Here is a 15,872-nt window from a genome sequence, read left to right on the forward strand (position 1 = left end):
CAGGCTTGAAAGCAATGCTTGTCTTGAGAGTTGAGTCCCGCATCATACAAAACATGCAACACCACTTAAACAGTTTGGCAATAAAAAAAAATGGGTTTTCCGACCAGTTTAGTACGGGAACACAAATCCAGAATCCAAAGAAAAATGTGGCACAAAGGGACAATGCAAAATGACTTTGCAACAGCTGCTGGTTTGTTTTCAACGGTCGAGTATTAGTGCTTTGAGTATTTTCTTCTTTTTTTTTTTAATTTTAGACATTGGACATGGTATAAAGTGTTTTCTTTATTGTTATCTGTGTCAGTTGATGAGAAAAAGCACATTTTCTTGAATATTTAATTCTGTTTTGTTTGTTCTATTTGTTAATGATGCAACCTTCAAAGCTTTAATCAATACTTTATATTTACCTTAAATGTAAAAATAGTGTTGTAAAATGTATTAATACCATGTTTTGGACCGCGTATTACTCAGTGCCATGCCAGTCGGGTTTAATGAATAATGGGTTTAGAATTGGCCTTAAAGTAGGATTAGAAACGTTTTAATTTGTCTTCCCGAACCCGAAGAGACGACTGGTTAGTAGATCTGCATCACAATTTTGAGGACCCATGTTCAAATCCGGCCTTGCCTATTCTCCCATTGCCTGCGTGGTTTTCTGAGATACTCTGCTTTCTTCTAACATATGGCCCCAAAATGGATGGTAGGTTAATTGAAGACTCTAAATTGCCCAAAGGTGTGAAAATAAGTTCAATGGTTGTCTTTATCTATGTGGCCTCACATTGGATGTTGACCATTTCAGCGTGTACAGCGCCTCTGACGCAAATTCAGCTGAGACAGGCGGCAGCGCGCTCACATCGCAAGTGAGGACAAGCGGTTCGCAAAATGGACGGACAGGTGGATGAACCTGCAAAGATATACTGAGTTCAGATGATGGAATAGATTTCATTCAAGTTTGTTTCTTCTATTTATGTAAATTCTCTACTAAATACAGTCTATTAGTGATGAGGTCTTCCTAAATTCTCAGTAGAACTGGCTTTGACAAGCCAGCTACTGCATGTAAAAAAATGCTTTGCATGGTCGTGTTAAGCGTTACTTCCAAATAAAAACCTTGTCAAGGCGAATGAGGCAGTTTCGATTTCTCACCTGTGCTTCAGTTCCCGCTGAGTCTCAGTGCTTCCTCGAAGTAAAGATACTACTTCTCCTTACATGTGCTTCAGTTCCTCACAAGCTGTCTTCTCCCTTGCTAACTCACATCAGCGTGGGTAGTTTTTGACAAGTATTGAAATTTTTCACAGGCACTTTTGGAGCTCTTGCACCCCCACGCCCCCTTTCCCCTCCAGCCTACCCCTCCCCAATCCAGTTTTTTATATAAAAAAGCCTTTTCTGTTTAGTTCAACTTCAAGGTAAGAATAGATAAAGTATAAGGGAGAATAGGAGCACTCCATGCTCAAACTTGATAGAATGTTTGCGCACGCCATATGTCGTTATCCCCAAAAGCTTTTTACTCGTCTTTGGAAATCTAACTCTGGCATCCACTCAAATGCTTTCATGAGGATTTTTAAAAACTATTTTAGCTTGAATGTTAAGTGGCTCTTTACTATTTTTGCAAGCACTGCCAGGCAGAAAAATAACAAAAGGTTTTTATTGCTGTTTTAAGATACCCTTCAGTAGACTGGTGTGCAAATTGTTGCTCCTGTCAGTCCATGTAAAGAAAATCATGTATCACAGCCAAAATGCACCCATTGTTTTTGTAGTGAAAGAGAAGGAAGACCTCCACCCTAACGAGGAGTCGCAAGCAATAAACGATGACACCTTCTGTGAATACAGGTGAGCTGAAACATTGGTTTTTCAGGAAATTGTTCATTTTCTGCAGAGCCGGCTCACCCATTAGGCAATGAAAGTGAATGGTAATGGCGCTGTAGCCTCCGGGAAATGTCTCAAAATTGGGAAAAATTCACCTTTAACATAAGCTTATTAAAACTAGTTCTTGTTTTTAATTCTTAAAAAGGATAAACTAAACAAAAAATGAAAGGCAGATTCTGAGAGAATAGCCTCAATATGGTATGCTTATCAATACATAACCACTTTTTTATATTTCTGTATCTGGAAAGAATGTCCAATGTAACAGTCAAATTTTACTCCACATGCCATATTCAGCTGCTGTTTACTGCTTAACTGCTACTCAATATTACACTGCAAGGAGAACAGTTGTATCTCGGGTAATATGCATATGACAAAAATACATTGTACCCTATAATATACGGGACATGTGAGGTAGACGACAATGTTATTCATTTTTATATTTAAAATTATACTATTTTAAAATGTATTCTATATTTTGACTTGGGTGATGTGATATTTCTGGTGTTAAACGGCTTGTCCAAATTTGGTAAATTTCAAGTTTTCACCAATCAATAAAACTAGCTTGTCCACAAGTGGGTCTTTTATTTTTCCAAATAATTGATCAATCCAAATTGTTGAGTATGACTTTCTCGCTTTGACAATGCAATGTTAATGCTCTAACAAATGTAATTTTTTTTTTTTCGGTTTCCTGAAAAATGATGATTTTGGACATTTGAGAATTTTTCGCGGCGCGAGCGATATTAAAGAGGAGGGTAAAAACAATGCCATTCGATTTCTTTCAGAAGCAAAGGTAAATCACAGAAGTAGGCGGGCGCCCTCTCCGATCTGGCTTGGGGGGCAAATTGCTTAGGGCCGGCTCTGATTTGTGTGTCATGAAACAAGCACAATGTGAACACACTTTCATTTTCTTTCACTGTCATTTTTTTCTTCCCCATCCCAAAAGCAAACCGTCCGTTCATGTGCTTTACGAGGATGAGCCTCGAAGACACTTTTCAACTTTCCGCCATGAAATTGGCTAGGTAATCACACAGTGTTGACAACACTAGTTGGACTAGAACAATAAGTAGATACTAGGATGCACATGTTTTAAATTGTTCTGAGAGTAGGCTTGTGTGTAATTTGTGTATTGCTTGTGGTATCAGTTGTCTAGTGTACCGCTTTAGAATATGCATGTATTGTATGTGTCTTTGCTTTATGTAGTGATATCATTGGCATTGAATATCTCCAGGGCCACTTCATTTCAACAATTTAATGAGGTCTAATTTGAGAGATGTACAGGGACTTAGTTGTTCAATTCTTTCTACGACCACAGTTCTAACTCTAAACAGTTGATACTGGAAATGAATAGAAATGCTGTCAATCCATTCCAGAGCCACAGAAAAGTCATTTTTAGGAAAACAGCACTCTGTGGTCTTGTAATGAATACCAACCGGCCAGCTCGGCAATTAATACAAACATAGATAATACCGAAGAAGAATTCCACAACTATGTGATTCAGAAACTCTCTGTCATATTAGTTGTTTTTCACCAAAGGTAAAAAATATATGCCCTTGAGTATATTGGGATGTTTTTACATGTTCCTGCACCGTTTGTGTTCAAATATCTCTTGATTAAAGGGTAATAAATACCGCAACACTGTTACTAGTTACATTTGCTACAGTATTTGCATAAAGCGAGCTCACTTTTAGAAGTTATGTGCTTTGGTTAAATACACAACATATAATTATCTTTGTTTCATGTTTAAACTTCAACTGGGAATGGTAGGAAAATCCCATTTTTCACTATCTGCTGGTTGCTCTGAAGTTCTATGGCATGAATTAGCCCTCTACTCTGACAGTGTCCATAAAATCTATGTGAAGGCAGTACTTTTGACGCAGCCCTTGTATGATATTAGCTATTTATGACATTCAGGTATAGCTAATGTTTTGGCCAGTGAGTGCATGTCCACTCTTTTGTGCAGAAGTCACTCACACCATCAATTCTACAATTCAATGTGGCAAAGTTATTTATGTGCAAGGAGCAAAGCCAAGAGCGAGAACAAATGGAAAAAAAGGCAACAGAATAATCCCATTTCCTTGATGAGCAACAGAGAAAGCATAACTTCCTTGTCAATACACAGACCAGTGACGCCACTTTATTTTTTAAAGCCAGGGGCTGGGATCAAAGAGCCTAACTTGTGCAATCCACAGGGAGAAAAGGATCAATGAGTAATGCAGACCTAAATCACTTTTGAAAGTGCACAAGCCATCTGCAGCAGCACTCCCTCTGCCACACTGGGATAGAGACGAGTGGGCGCAGGGTTAACATGGCAGATGCATTGCGTGATTTGGTAGTATTCAGCTTCGGACGGTAGCAAAGTTGAATTCCAGTCGGGAAAGGAAATGCATGCAGCAGCCCACCTAATGGACATGTCAACCTTTTTTAAAGGGCTCTTATTGTGGAGGTAAATTTCAACTAGAGAAAACATTTGGAGAGAGTATGTTGACGCGTGAAACTATTAAAGCATTTTTAAAAAAAGGAAAAACATCTCCCTCCATTTCTCTCTCTTCAGTTAATTGTTTTATTTTATTTTTTTTAGTTAGGGTGATATACTGCATATTTAATTAAAGTGCACAAAAACTGAGAAGGTTACCTGCTCAATATCAACCAGACTTTGAGTAATAATAATTTCTTTTCATATCAATTTAAACTGTAGTATGCAGAACAATGAGCACATTCTTAAAATATAATGAAATTCATTGCCATTGCTGTTAATCGTCTATTTTGATCATCCATACCATCCGTTATTTCAACACTTGTTGGGTGGACAGGAACTTCAGAGATACAACTCAGTTCATACAAGCAATTTAAAAGTAACTTTTCTTGAAACAGAGAAGTTGTATTTATAAGCCATAACGAAAGTTCTTCATATTAAATAATTGTTTCTGACGTGTAATTGTTCTTTTTTTTTTGTCGGTGTTATGGCGATAGAAAGGAGAATGGATTGAATCGCGTTTTGCTGCTTGCTGTTTTTGTGACAATGACATGTTTGTACCCACTGTACCCACACAAAAGAAATCACCGAAAATAGCCTTTTCTGTTTTCTTCCATTCTGAACATTGTGAGTCACAATTGCACACTGGCTGCCAATTGCATTCCCGTGACGGTTGCCAAGAAAATAATTCAACAGGAAGAAACGTGTTGTCTTGGGTGTCTTCAAACTCTTCATGCACTATAGCGCTAAGATGTGATAAGGTTTTTCTGCAGCCCAAAGCAATTTGCAGGCATGAAAATGATGCTGGGCAACAGCACTGATTCACTCACTGCAGTGACGTGACTCAAACACACATTGGCCTGCTTTAGATCTTTTTGTCTCCGACTTTTCACTTGGATGGAGGTCTTGTATGACACCAACTACTGTTGTAATAGTCCCTGTGAAGCAGGGAGATCACATTGGGTTTGGACCCAGTCCACCTCAACCAACTCGGTCACATCCACAGAGCTTCCGATAGTCAGCATTTTAGCTCAAGGTCTTCTTAATTACAGTAAACGGATTATGAGGTAGCGAAACAAAGCAAGGGCTCTGTTTATAGTTATAAAGACTACAAGATCCAATAATGTTTCATGTCTATTTTTATTGGATAAAATGGAACGTTTGCTGATTTGTTATGATAAAAGACTACTTTGTGTCTGGATGGCTGTTTAGTTTTATTAAATGTCCCAAAATATTTGGGATGTTTGCCATGGGCTAAGGAGGAAGATAATATGCAATAAATTGGCACAGATGTGAAAAAAGTGTAATTCTGTACCACTCATGTTGACGTAGCCAACCGCATTTGTTTTTCTTCAGTTCCTCAGACGTGAAGGACGTGGCATCTATGACAGTCATGTTTTTTTATTGCTCTGTCCGGAGTCAGTGAGGGGCTGACGTTTTTTTGTTGTGCTATATTATTAGAGGCGGCACGGTGGATCACGGTTCTGAGGTCCCGGGTTCTATCCTGGGACCCGCCTGTGTGGATTTTGCATGTTTTCCAGTGCCTGCGTGGGTTTCCTCCCACATCCCAAAAACATACAACATTAATTGGACACTCTAAATTGCCCCTAGGTGTGATTGTGAGTGCAGCTGTTTGTCTCCATGTACCCTGCAATTGGCTGCCGACCAGTTCAGGGTGAGTAATGCATATATATATATATATATATATATATATTTATTTATTTTTTTTTTTCCCCTTGACTCTATTGGATAGCTGGAAGAAGTAGTGTTAATTCAGTGGAGAAGTTAGACGGCTCCTATCTGTTTAGAATGCCTCTCATGCTTGGTTTCATGAAGCTGTTCTGACTGCCTTCCCCCTGGAGTGCCCTTAGCCCGGCTATGATGTTGTTTTCCTAGCTTTAAAGCTGGATCTGGGCCTCTCTTATGCCCTTTGAGTCTCTGAAGGCAATAAGCCACCCACTGCTTTGCCACGTGTCCGGAGAACTGAGAAGTGGTAATTATGCTTCAGACGATTTCTCATCGGATACAGCCTTCTGGTGCTTTTGCCTGCTGCCCAGTGCAAGATCAGCAGGTGTCAGGGTTCAGGGTCTGCTTGGAGCCACAAAGGAGATTCTATTTTTTGTTTGTCTTTTACCTTGAGCTTGTTTCCTGTTTTTTGTTTTGTTTCACAGAGCTTCCTAAAACAGTTGACTACATACGATGGTATGTTGTTTGCCCATGCACCTTTAGGGTGTTTTCACAGCCAGTCCTGTTCAAACTTATCCGTTGATTATAGTCCATTTCACGATGCCTGTTTGCCTCCTATTTGGTTCGAGGAAATGCACACAAAGGCTAAATTGTTGACACTGTTGGGGGGAACACACACACACACTCGTTACTTAAATGCCTTTAAGATCAACAGTATTGTAGATAGATGAATGAATCGAAGACAGAAATAATCATTAATTTTCAAAGCTTTTTACCTTAAATAGGTGAACAAAATGGCCATGTAGCATAATTTCTGTTATAAAAGTGGAGAAATCGTAAAACATTGGAGGGGCCAACAGACGGAAATCTCAACGCCTGCATGAAGCTTAATCTAACGGCGTATTAAGCACAAGAAGTTGCATTAATTATAAATACTTTTGTCTTCATTGGTTTGCAACATCATATCATTGTTATGTAAAATAATCTGCAGAATATGATTTTCTCTTCAATGGCATTTTTGTTCAGTCCTTCTCAGTTGTTATAAGTTATAGCTAATGTTGAAATGCTGAATTTTCAAAAGTAGCAGGTACAGATAGACTGGCCAAGAGTGCCCTTTTTACGGTTGTCTGTGTGAAAATAACCAATAAACGACTCGGAAAATGGATGGATGTAGTAATGTCTTAATAATTTCACATATAAATCGCCCTGGAGAATAAGACGCACCCCCGGCCAAACTATTAAAAAAAATGAGAGTTATAGTCCGAAAAATACGATACTTGATATCTGGCAGTTTTCCCCTACTAAGAGCAAGCTTATTGAAGGGCAGCCATGGAAAGAAGCCCAAGTGAATCTTTGTATCTACAATGCACAGGATAAGCTAACCTCTCCTGGTCTGTAATGTCCTAGTTTATTTGGTCTATCAGAAAAAGACAGCTTCTTAGCGTTTGTTAAAACAGCTATAAAAAGACGGGAAGTGTGAAAACACCTTGAAACTCTATAAAACCTCTGGATAAGACGCCTTATCCCACCTCCTTGCACCTGATGTTTCTTTGCTACCCTGGAACCAAGTCAGTACGGGTCAATGGCAAGACAAAAGTAATTACTGTGGGCACGGTGATGTGCCTCCACTCCATCATTCAGTTTCTTGTCGGGGGCCGCAGGAAAAGCTTTGTTACACGAGCAGCTGAGGCCGACTCAGACCGAAACGTCCCAAAGGAGCTGCAACTCAAAAGCATTGAGCTGTTTTTTTTTTTTTTTTTTTTTTTTTTTTTTTATCATCATCAGCGCATTCAAAGTCACTGTGGGCGGGCAGCGGCATCTGTGGCATTACACTGCACTTCGATAACAGCCACTTATCTTCACCGAGCAACAATCATCAGCCAAAGGAGTTTTGATAAGAGTTGAAATGTGGACTGAATGTGGCCTGCATGGTAAAACAGCCTAATGGAATAGAATAGAAAAGGAAAGGAAAGATAAGATTGCTTATTAAAAGTCCACATTGAGACCTTCTTTGAATTTTGACGTGCGCCTTTGCCCTCAGAAACTCGACAAAGACATCGCAGTCTAGAACGCCACAATTGATTCTGTAAGTGTGCTATGAGACCATTCGAACACGGAGGCTACTATTTAGGATGGACTTCATCAAAAATCTTTCCGAAACCTTTCTTTTTTTTTTTTAGTGAAATTGAGGCAGAGAATTCACCACTGCACAACCTGCAGAGTCCTGCCGTGCCATTGTCTAATATTTGAATATTGTATTCATCTAATACTGAACCTTATCAATAGCCTGATGTATAGTGCTCAAAGAGGATCCTATCTTAGTATATAAATTACATATTAATGCATGGTGTCTGCTAACAAAAAATGGGATTGAAATAGTATCGCAAAAGCACTTTGCATTTAACATGAAGTGCTGCGCGCAGCTTTGAAACATTTTTTCTTTATTTTTCTCCAACTGCTGCACTGCCGTTAAAGTCCTTTGCCCCACCCTCTCAAGGGAAGGCACAAGTCCCACTGATAAATAGCATCCACCTCTGTACGTAGCTGCTTTGTGTGGTGAATACTAAATCAAAGAGGGAGAGCGGTTTGGGGAATTAGAAAGCACGACAGCAAGGGAGAAATATCCTGTTTTGAGGTGACCTCCTGTCTTGTAGTGAGACACCAGCAAAGTTGGCCGGTTGCCTGCTCTTAAATTGGCATCTAATCTGGTCGGCCCTGGTGTGCAATCCCCCGGGAATACCGCGAGTGACAGGCTGTTTGTCTGGCCCCACCTCTCTCTGCCACCCACCTTCCTGATTCCTCTCCCTTTTCTCAATCTCAGCCTTCAACACCAACTCAGCTCACACACACAAACACGTTCACACACACTCACACATCTTTGTATTTTCATTGTTGGGAATGAGCTCAAGTCTTGCAATTTCCATCATAGGCTCTAAAGAGATTTGAAATTGCCTTTGGTCCAAGAACCTGGGCAATTAGCAATTAGTGAAGTGATTGTAGCAAGCCCTCTGTCGCCTCCCTTGTGCCTCGCAGCCACTGCATCTGCACCTCGTGGCGATGCATTGAAACCGTAAGAACTTGCCTTGCGATTGTGGGCTCACCTGGTCCGGTTGCCCAACATTTGATAGTCTGTATATGATTTGCTTTGTCAGCATTTGCTCTGTGTGATGATGTTTGTTTGCTCAAAGAGGAAAGAAGTCTCCACCGGCCAAACGCGAACTTGCCTTCTTGCTCTGTACGAGGTCTTTTGTTTATGCATTGCACCACTGACCCTGATTTGTTGTTGATGGCAGTGACAGTGATGAAAAGCCGCTGAGGGGCAGCTTGTGTTTCCTGAACGGCGACGATGTGGTCGGGGACAGCGTCAGCAGAGACTGCCTGGTCGACTACGCTGACGGCGGAGGAGAATTCAGTGAGGACGGGTCCTTTATCGGGGAATATTCAGGACACAAACAATCAAACTCTGTCACCGAGCCCAATGGATTTGGCCCTGTCACTGCATGAAGCCAAGCTTCCTTTCAAATTCTGACAAGAACTGCTGTACAGTATACTGTAGTAGGGTTTTACGACATTACGTATAGCACAAATAGCCAAAATCTGAAGCAATGTCTTTTATAACAATTTTGACTGACTGTTAAGATAAATGTTTTTATACTTTATGGACTGAACTGATTGATCACATCGAGGATTTGATGATAAAACGTTTTTACTTGTCAGTAAACCCTTTTTGGTACATTATGTTTACTCGCTGATCAGAACAACTACACATTCACATTCAATCGATGTCCATTTTTTGGGTTAAATACAATCTTTGTCTTCTGGATAGAAATTAAAAACATTGTAAGAAGTTAAATTAAGTAGTTCATCAATTCATTTAGCAACACATGTTGTTGTTTGTTCTTGGTTGATAGCCAGCTGAAGCTTGCAGCATCTAATGTGAGGGCCAGGCGACGGAATCAGTTGCCAGGCAATCAGAGGGCACACGGAGACACGTAACTGGTCACACTTTAACCTGTGGACACGTTTAGTCGTCAATTGACCTAACGTATGTTTTTGGGATCTGAGAGAAAGCTAAAATGCCCAGAGAAAGGGAAAATTAGTAAACGTGAAAGAGTTACAGTGAAGAAAATAAGTATTTGAACACCCTGCTATATTGCAAGTTCTCCCATTTACAAATCATGGAGGGGTCTGAAATTTCATCGTAGGTGCATGTCCACTGTGAGAGAGATAATTTCAAAAGAAAAATCCAGAAATCACAGTATATGATATTTTTTAACGATTTATTTGTATGATACAGCTGCAAATATGTATCAGCTAGAATTCTGACCCTCAAAGACCTGTTACTCTGCCTTTAAAAGTCCACCGCCACTCCATGTATTATCCTGAATAAGATGCACCTGTGTGAGGTCGTTAGCTGCATAAAGACAAGTAGTACACCCCATACAATCAGTAAGACTCAAGCTTGTAACATAGCCAAGACCAAAGAAAAATTGTAAAAGTCCACACATCTGGAAAGGGCTACGGAGAAATTGCCAAGCAGCTTGGTGAAAAAAGGTCCACTGTTGGAGCAATCATTACAAAATGGAAGAAGCTAAACATGACGGTCAATCTCAATCAGAGTGAAGCCCCGTGCAAGACATCACCTAGTGGGGTCTCAGGGATCCTTAGAAAGGTGAGGAATCAGCCCAGGACTACACGACAGGACTTGGTCGATGACCTTAAAAGAGCTGGGACCACCGTTTCCAAGGTGACTGTTGGTAATACACTAAGATGTCATGGTTTTACATCTTGCATGGCACGGAAGATTCCCCTGCTTAAACCAGCACATGTCAAGGCCCGTCTTGAGCTTGCCATTGACCATTTGGATAATACAGAGGAGAACATTTTATGGTCAGATGAAACCCAAATGGAACTTTTTGTTCACCGTGTTTGGAGGAAGACAAATGATGAGTTCCATCCCAATAACACCATCCCTATGCATCATGCTTCGGGGATTTTTCTGCACATGTAACAGGACATCCATCCATCCATCCATCCATCCATCCATCCATCCATCCATCCATCCATCCATCCATCCATCCATCCATCCATCCATTTTCTTAGCCGCTTATCCTCACGAGGGTCGAGGGGTGTACTGGAGCCTATCCCAGCTGTCAACAGGCAGGAGGCGGGATACACCCTGAACTGGTTGACAGCCAATTGCAGGGTACATCGAGACTAACAGCTGCACTCACAATCATATATAGGGGCAATTTAGAGTGTCCAATTAATGTTGCATGTTTTGGGGATGTGGGAGGAATCCGGGGTGCCCGGAGAGAACATGCAAACTCCACACAGGGTAGGCTGGGATTGAATCCTGCACCTCAGAACTGTGAGGCCAACGCTTTACCAGCTGAATCACTGTGCTGCCTTGGGACAAGACAACTGCACTCTATTAAGGAGAGGATGACCGCGGCAATGTATTGTGAGATTTTGGGGAACAACCTCTTTCCCTCAGGCAGAGCATTGAAGATGGGTCGTGGCTGGGTTTTTCAACATGACAATCACCCGAAGCACTCAGCCAGGAAAACCAAGGAGTGGGTCCATAAGAAGCATATCAAGGTTCTGGTGTAGCCTAGCCAGTCTCCAGACCTAAACCAAATAGAAAATCTTTGAAGGTAGCTGAAACTCCGTGTTTCTCAGCAACAGCTCAGAACTGGTTTGTTAAGCTCCAGCGACACTTCACACGTCGGCCCCTCTGAGATCAGGTAACGCTTTTGTCTGGTAACGCCATGTAATATTTATACATCTGTTTGTTCTTAACATTGCCCGTATTACGCAGAGTATAGTTATTACGGTTAGCAAAACCTTCGCCTTGTTGTGAGTCTTAGGCTGCTAAGGTAAAACACATGTTAGGCCCTAACATGCTTTTGCTTCACACATGCGCAAGACGTGTGGGGTAAAACAATGCCAAAGAGAAAAAAAAACAAGTTATAATTTCGATACATGTTACACAGAACTTTTTTGAACGTGTATCAGCCGTGTGGTGCACAAAACAAATATTCAGCAGTGTCTGTGTTCAATTTGCCCTTGAGGGATTATCACGAGTATAAATGAGAAAAACTTCTTATACATCAATTCCAACTTAATGACAGACTTGAGTATGGACATTCTTGGGCTTCAAAGAACTATATTTATTAATATAGTTATAATTTTATTTTTTTATGAAAAAAATGAATGAATTAATTAATACCTGCTATAGTAACATTACTTGTAAGTATTGTTTTGTCAAATCTCAAATGAAATGAATTTTCAAATTTATATATGAGATTTAATGTCACTTAAAAAACAATTACGTTATTTTCAAACCAAGAAACTTTGTATTGTTTTGGTTTATCGTTATTAGTGGTTTACATTCTACTACTGTAATACAAATTGATTTTTACAAAATAATCTCTTTATTTGATGCCCTGAGGGATTTAAGGAACACAAATCAGAGCTATATCGGTGTGATCTTCGCAGTGGTCAACCCCCCACCCCCCGCGATTGTCCTCTCTTTAGTCTTGACATGTGTAATGCACATTGGTGAAATAATAATAAAGGATATACTTTACATGATTTCAATGAAATAAAATGCTGATTATTGCATTGGCTTGTAGCATTTTGTTCTGGAGTTTTTCGGGACTTCAGCGTGAAACAAATCAATGTTATGTAAAATGAGGTTGAATAGTTTTTCGGGGGCGAGGGGGTTCTCTGACATTGTGCACAGCAATTGATGCAAATTTTATCTTAAACTAAACAGATCAAATGCAGCCAAATAGAAGAAGCTATCTGTGAAATTGTTGTCAATCTTTACTGAAGCATCTCCCATGGCACCAATTAGCTGAGCTCCTTTGCACTCAGGAAATATACATTAACTTTTGATTTGGTGATAACAATAACAACGGAAAAATACCCAACTAACAAAGATGACTAACTCATGCGGCTGTCTATCCATGCAGAACATTCAAATTACCTCCCTGATTATTTTTATTTATGAAACATTGTAAGAGATTCTGAAAGTAAACTTTACTGAACTAAGGTATTTTTAATCAAATGTCAAATGTCGAGCACGACACTTTTTATATTTCATACATTTGTGCATGGCGGCATGGTGACTCAGCTGTAGAGGGTTGGCCTCACAGTTCTGGGGTCCAAGGTTCAAATCCCAGCCCACCCTGTGTGGAGTTTGCATGTTCTCTCCGGGCACTCAGGTTTCCTCCCACATCCCAAAATCACGCAACATTAGTTGGACACTCTAAATTGCCCCGAGGCGTGATTGTGAGTGCGACCGTTGTCTGTCACCATGTGGCCTGTGATTGGTGTACCTAGCCTCCTGCCCGATGACAACTGGGATTGTCTCCAGCACTCCCGCAACATTTGTGAGGATAAGCGGCTCAGAAGGTGGATGGACATTGTGCAGTACGTTGTTGCTTGGTAGAGGTCATAGTGCTCTTTTTTGTTTTTTAAAGCTCATACTAGTTACAAGTGAAGGTATCAGTCCAACCCAGTATCAAAGGAAATATATATATTTTTAAAGAAACAATTAAAACAAGACAAACAAAGGAAATGTTGCTGCCTGTGACCCTAGTGAGGATAAGTGGTACAGAAAATGGATGAATGGATAAACATGTTTTCTAGCTGAATGGAAAAGACTGGAAAAAAATGCAATAAAATAAAGATTCACAAATGACTTACAATTCAGGCATGCATTCTGACATTTGGCTACCGGTCACTGTCACTTTTTCCAGCCATATTTAGAGTTCATCTTTCAAGATTTCCATTGTCCATTTAGATTGGGCATCTTCTCACAACTGTATAAAAGCGTCTTTATACTCGCGCGTACAGCCACCGCGTTGACACTACTGCGGCTCTCCCGCACAACGTTCGCCTTTATAGTCAAGCAGTTTTAAAAATGTGCTGCAGTTCTACTCCAAGTCCGAAGTGCCGCTACAGCTTTGTGTTGGCAAGGATTTGGTAGGGTGGAGTTTCCTCAGCACATTAGGTCATTTCCGGGAGGTGATTTTACTCCTCTCCATTCAATAACAAAAAACGAAGCAACTACAGTGGGGACCGTGGAAGCTGGACCTAAATGACGTTTGATTATGCTGCAAAATCGATCGAGAAGGCGGCGGATAAGTGGTATGTGGAGCAAAGAGGACTGGTGAGTACGTCATGCGACTAAAACGTTGCGGATGGCAGAGATGGTGGATGGGAAAACGCGTTGATCACGTGATGTAATGTGGGCGTTGTCTGTTGCACCTGTGTAAAGTGGCCTTAAGTCTTGCTATGGTCTAATGATTCAAGATAAATAAGGCAGAACTGTTTCGCACTCAATGGCTCATGGCAAGTTAAAGGTCGTAAAGAGATAATCCCTCTATTGTAATGGATGATTCCCTCATCCGTTTCCAAACTGTTTTTTTACCGCCAGATGCTAAAACCCCAAAACAACAACAAACCGCTCAGAGCGGGGATGGGGGGGGGGGGCTGTCACACCCAAGTGCCTTTTGTTAATGTTGTTGTGAGGACATACACGGGTGACTTTTTTATAAGTCCTGGTTGTGAAAAAGTATGGGTAAGAATGTCAACATCAATTGTTGCATGGTTGCAGACGATAGCGTAGCATTGGAGAGCCGGCGATCAATAAATGAAGCGAGGCTTGATTTTAATTCCTGCAAGTAGTTTAAAAACTGCAAACTCCCATTTAAATGTGATTGAAGTAGGCTTAAAAAAATCTCTTTCTTCTCAAATTAGGCTTCCTTAAATTTGTACATACCATGATTAGATCTGAACAATTGACAATGTTCTGATACACCCAGTGTGTTGTTTCCGATGTGTCTGAGTACTGGATGTGTCCTGCGTTAGACCTAGATAGAGTGGGGCGTTGTCACTAAGAGTTTGACCTGCCCCAGTTGCTGGAAACCCGTGCCATCCCACTGGTCCCACACTCAAGCGCATAAACCCACGGCTCGCGCTTTTAAAGCGGATCTCCCGCTCTTTTTCAGTCAATTTGATCAGTGCCAATATTAAGGCTCAGTGCCATGGAAATTGCATAGTGGGAGGAAATCGATAACATATTTGCATCACCACCCAAAGGTTGGAAGCGCTCGTCAACTTTAAACATTCCACCTCTCACACGCACGCAACCGACAACGATTGCAAACGGCAGTTCACGATAGAACTGTCCGGTGAAGAAGACGACTACTGGACGTCACAAACATGAACGTCTCATCCATAATGCACACAGCCAGGGTTCACAGCAAGGGTAAGTGTGTGCGTGTGAGACAGGTGTTTGCAAAGGTCCGCTCACGTACAGTCAGTGAAGGAGTTAAAGCAACGTCACTGTCTGCCTTTTGAAATGGGACCAACAATCTACTGAGAGAACACAAAGACACTCTTTCAACACTCTCTCCAGTAAAAGGGGGTAAAGGGTGGTGGCAGGAATTGAGCATTTAATGTTATTTCACGTTCTGCTCTTTATTGTTCTGCTTACATTTGGAGATAAAGAAAACAAGGTCAGACAGAAAGCATGTGACCTTGACAGGGAAATGGAAATCTTTATTTTACATTCTCTTAATGGCCTTTACGTGCCCAAAGCTTTTTAACACAGTGTGGGCTTTTCAATAAAGAAGAGAAAAGGGGAAAGTGGTTGGTGTTCAAGGGGTTCTTCTCATGTTCAGTTCCAGAACCTTGAATTGTTTTAAAAACAGCATAGTTTTGTGCAAGATGGCCACACTACACATTTCTTGCTTTCATGACCCTTTTCACGGCTGTCACACTGCTACACAGTTGTAGGAAAGAAGTACCAGTGTTAACAAGGACTTCACCTAGTTTAACT

General features: G+C 40.8%; 1 protein-coding gene across 4 annotated transcripts in view; it reads left to right on the forward strand.

The window, feature by feature from the left end:
* LOC133508345 (neural cell adhesion molecule L1-like protein) overlaps window positions 1-12,533 on the forward strand; it is an 84,021-nt gene extending 71,488 nt beyond the window's left edge. For all 4 annotated transcript variants that reach the window (XM_061834251.1, XM_061834260.1, XM_061834280.1 and 1 more), the window contains 2 exons: window positions 1,749-1,821; window positions 9,310-12,533. In XM_061834251.1, the coding sequence (XP_061690235.1) occupies window positions 1,749-1,821; window positions 9,310-9,520 (284 nt within the window). In that variant the 3' untranslated portion in view covers window positions 9,521-12,533. The remainder of the gene's footprint in view (window positions 1-1,748; window positions 1,822-9,309) is intronic.
* The last annotated feature ends 3,339 nt before the right edge of the window (window positions 12,534-15,872 follow it).

Source organism: Syngnathoides biaculeatus, chromosome 2, assembly GCF_019802595.1.
Source record: "Syngnathoides biaculeatus isolate LvHL_M chromosome 2, ASM1980259v1, whole genome shotgun sequence".
Classification (NCBI taxonomy): Eukaryota; Metazoa; Chordata; class Actinopteri; order Syngnathiformes; family Syngnathidae; genus Syngnathoides; species Syngnathoides biaculeatus.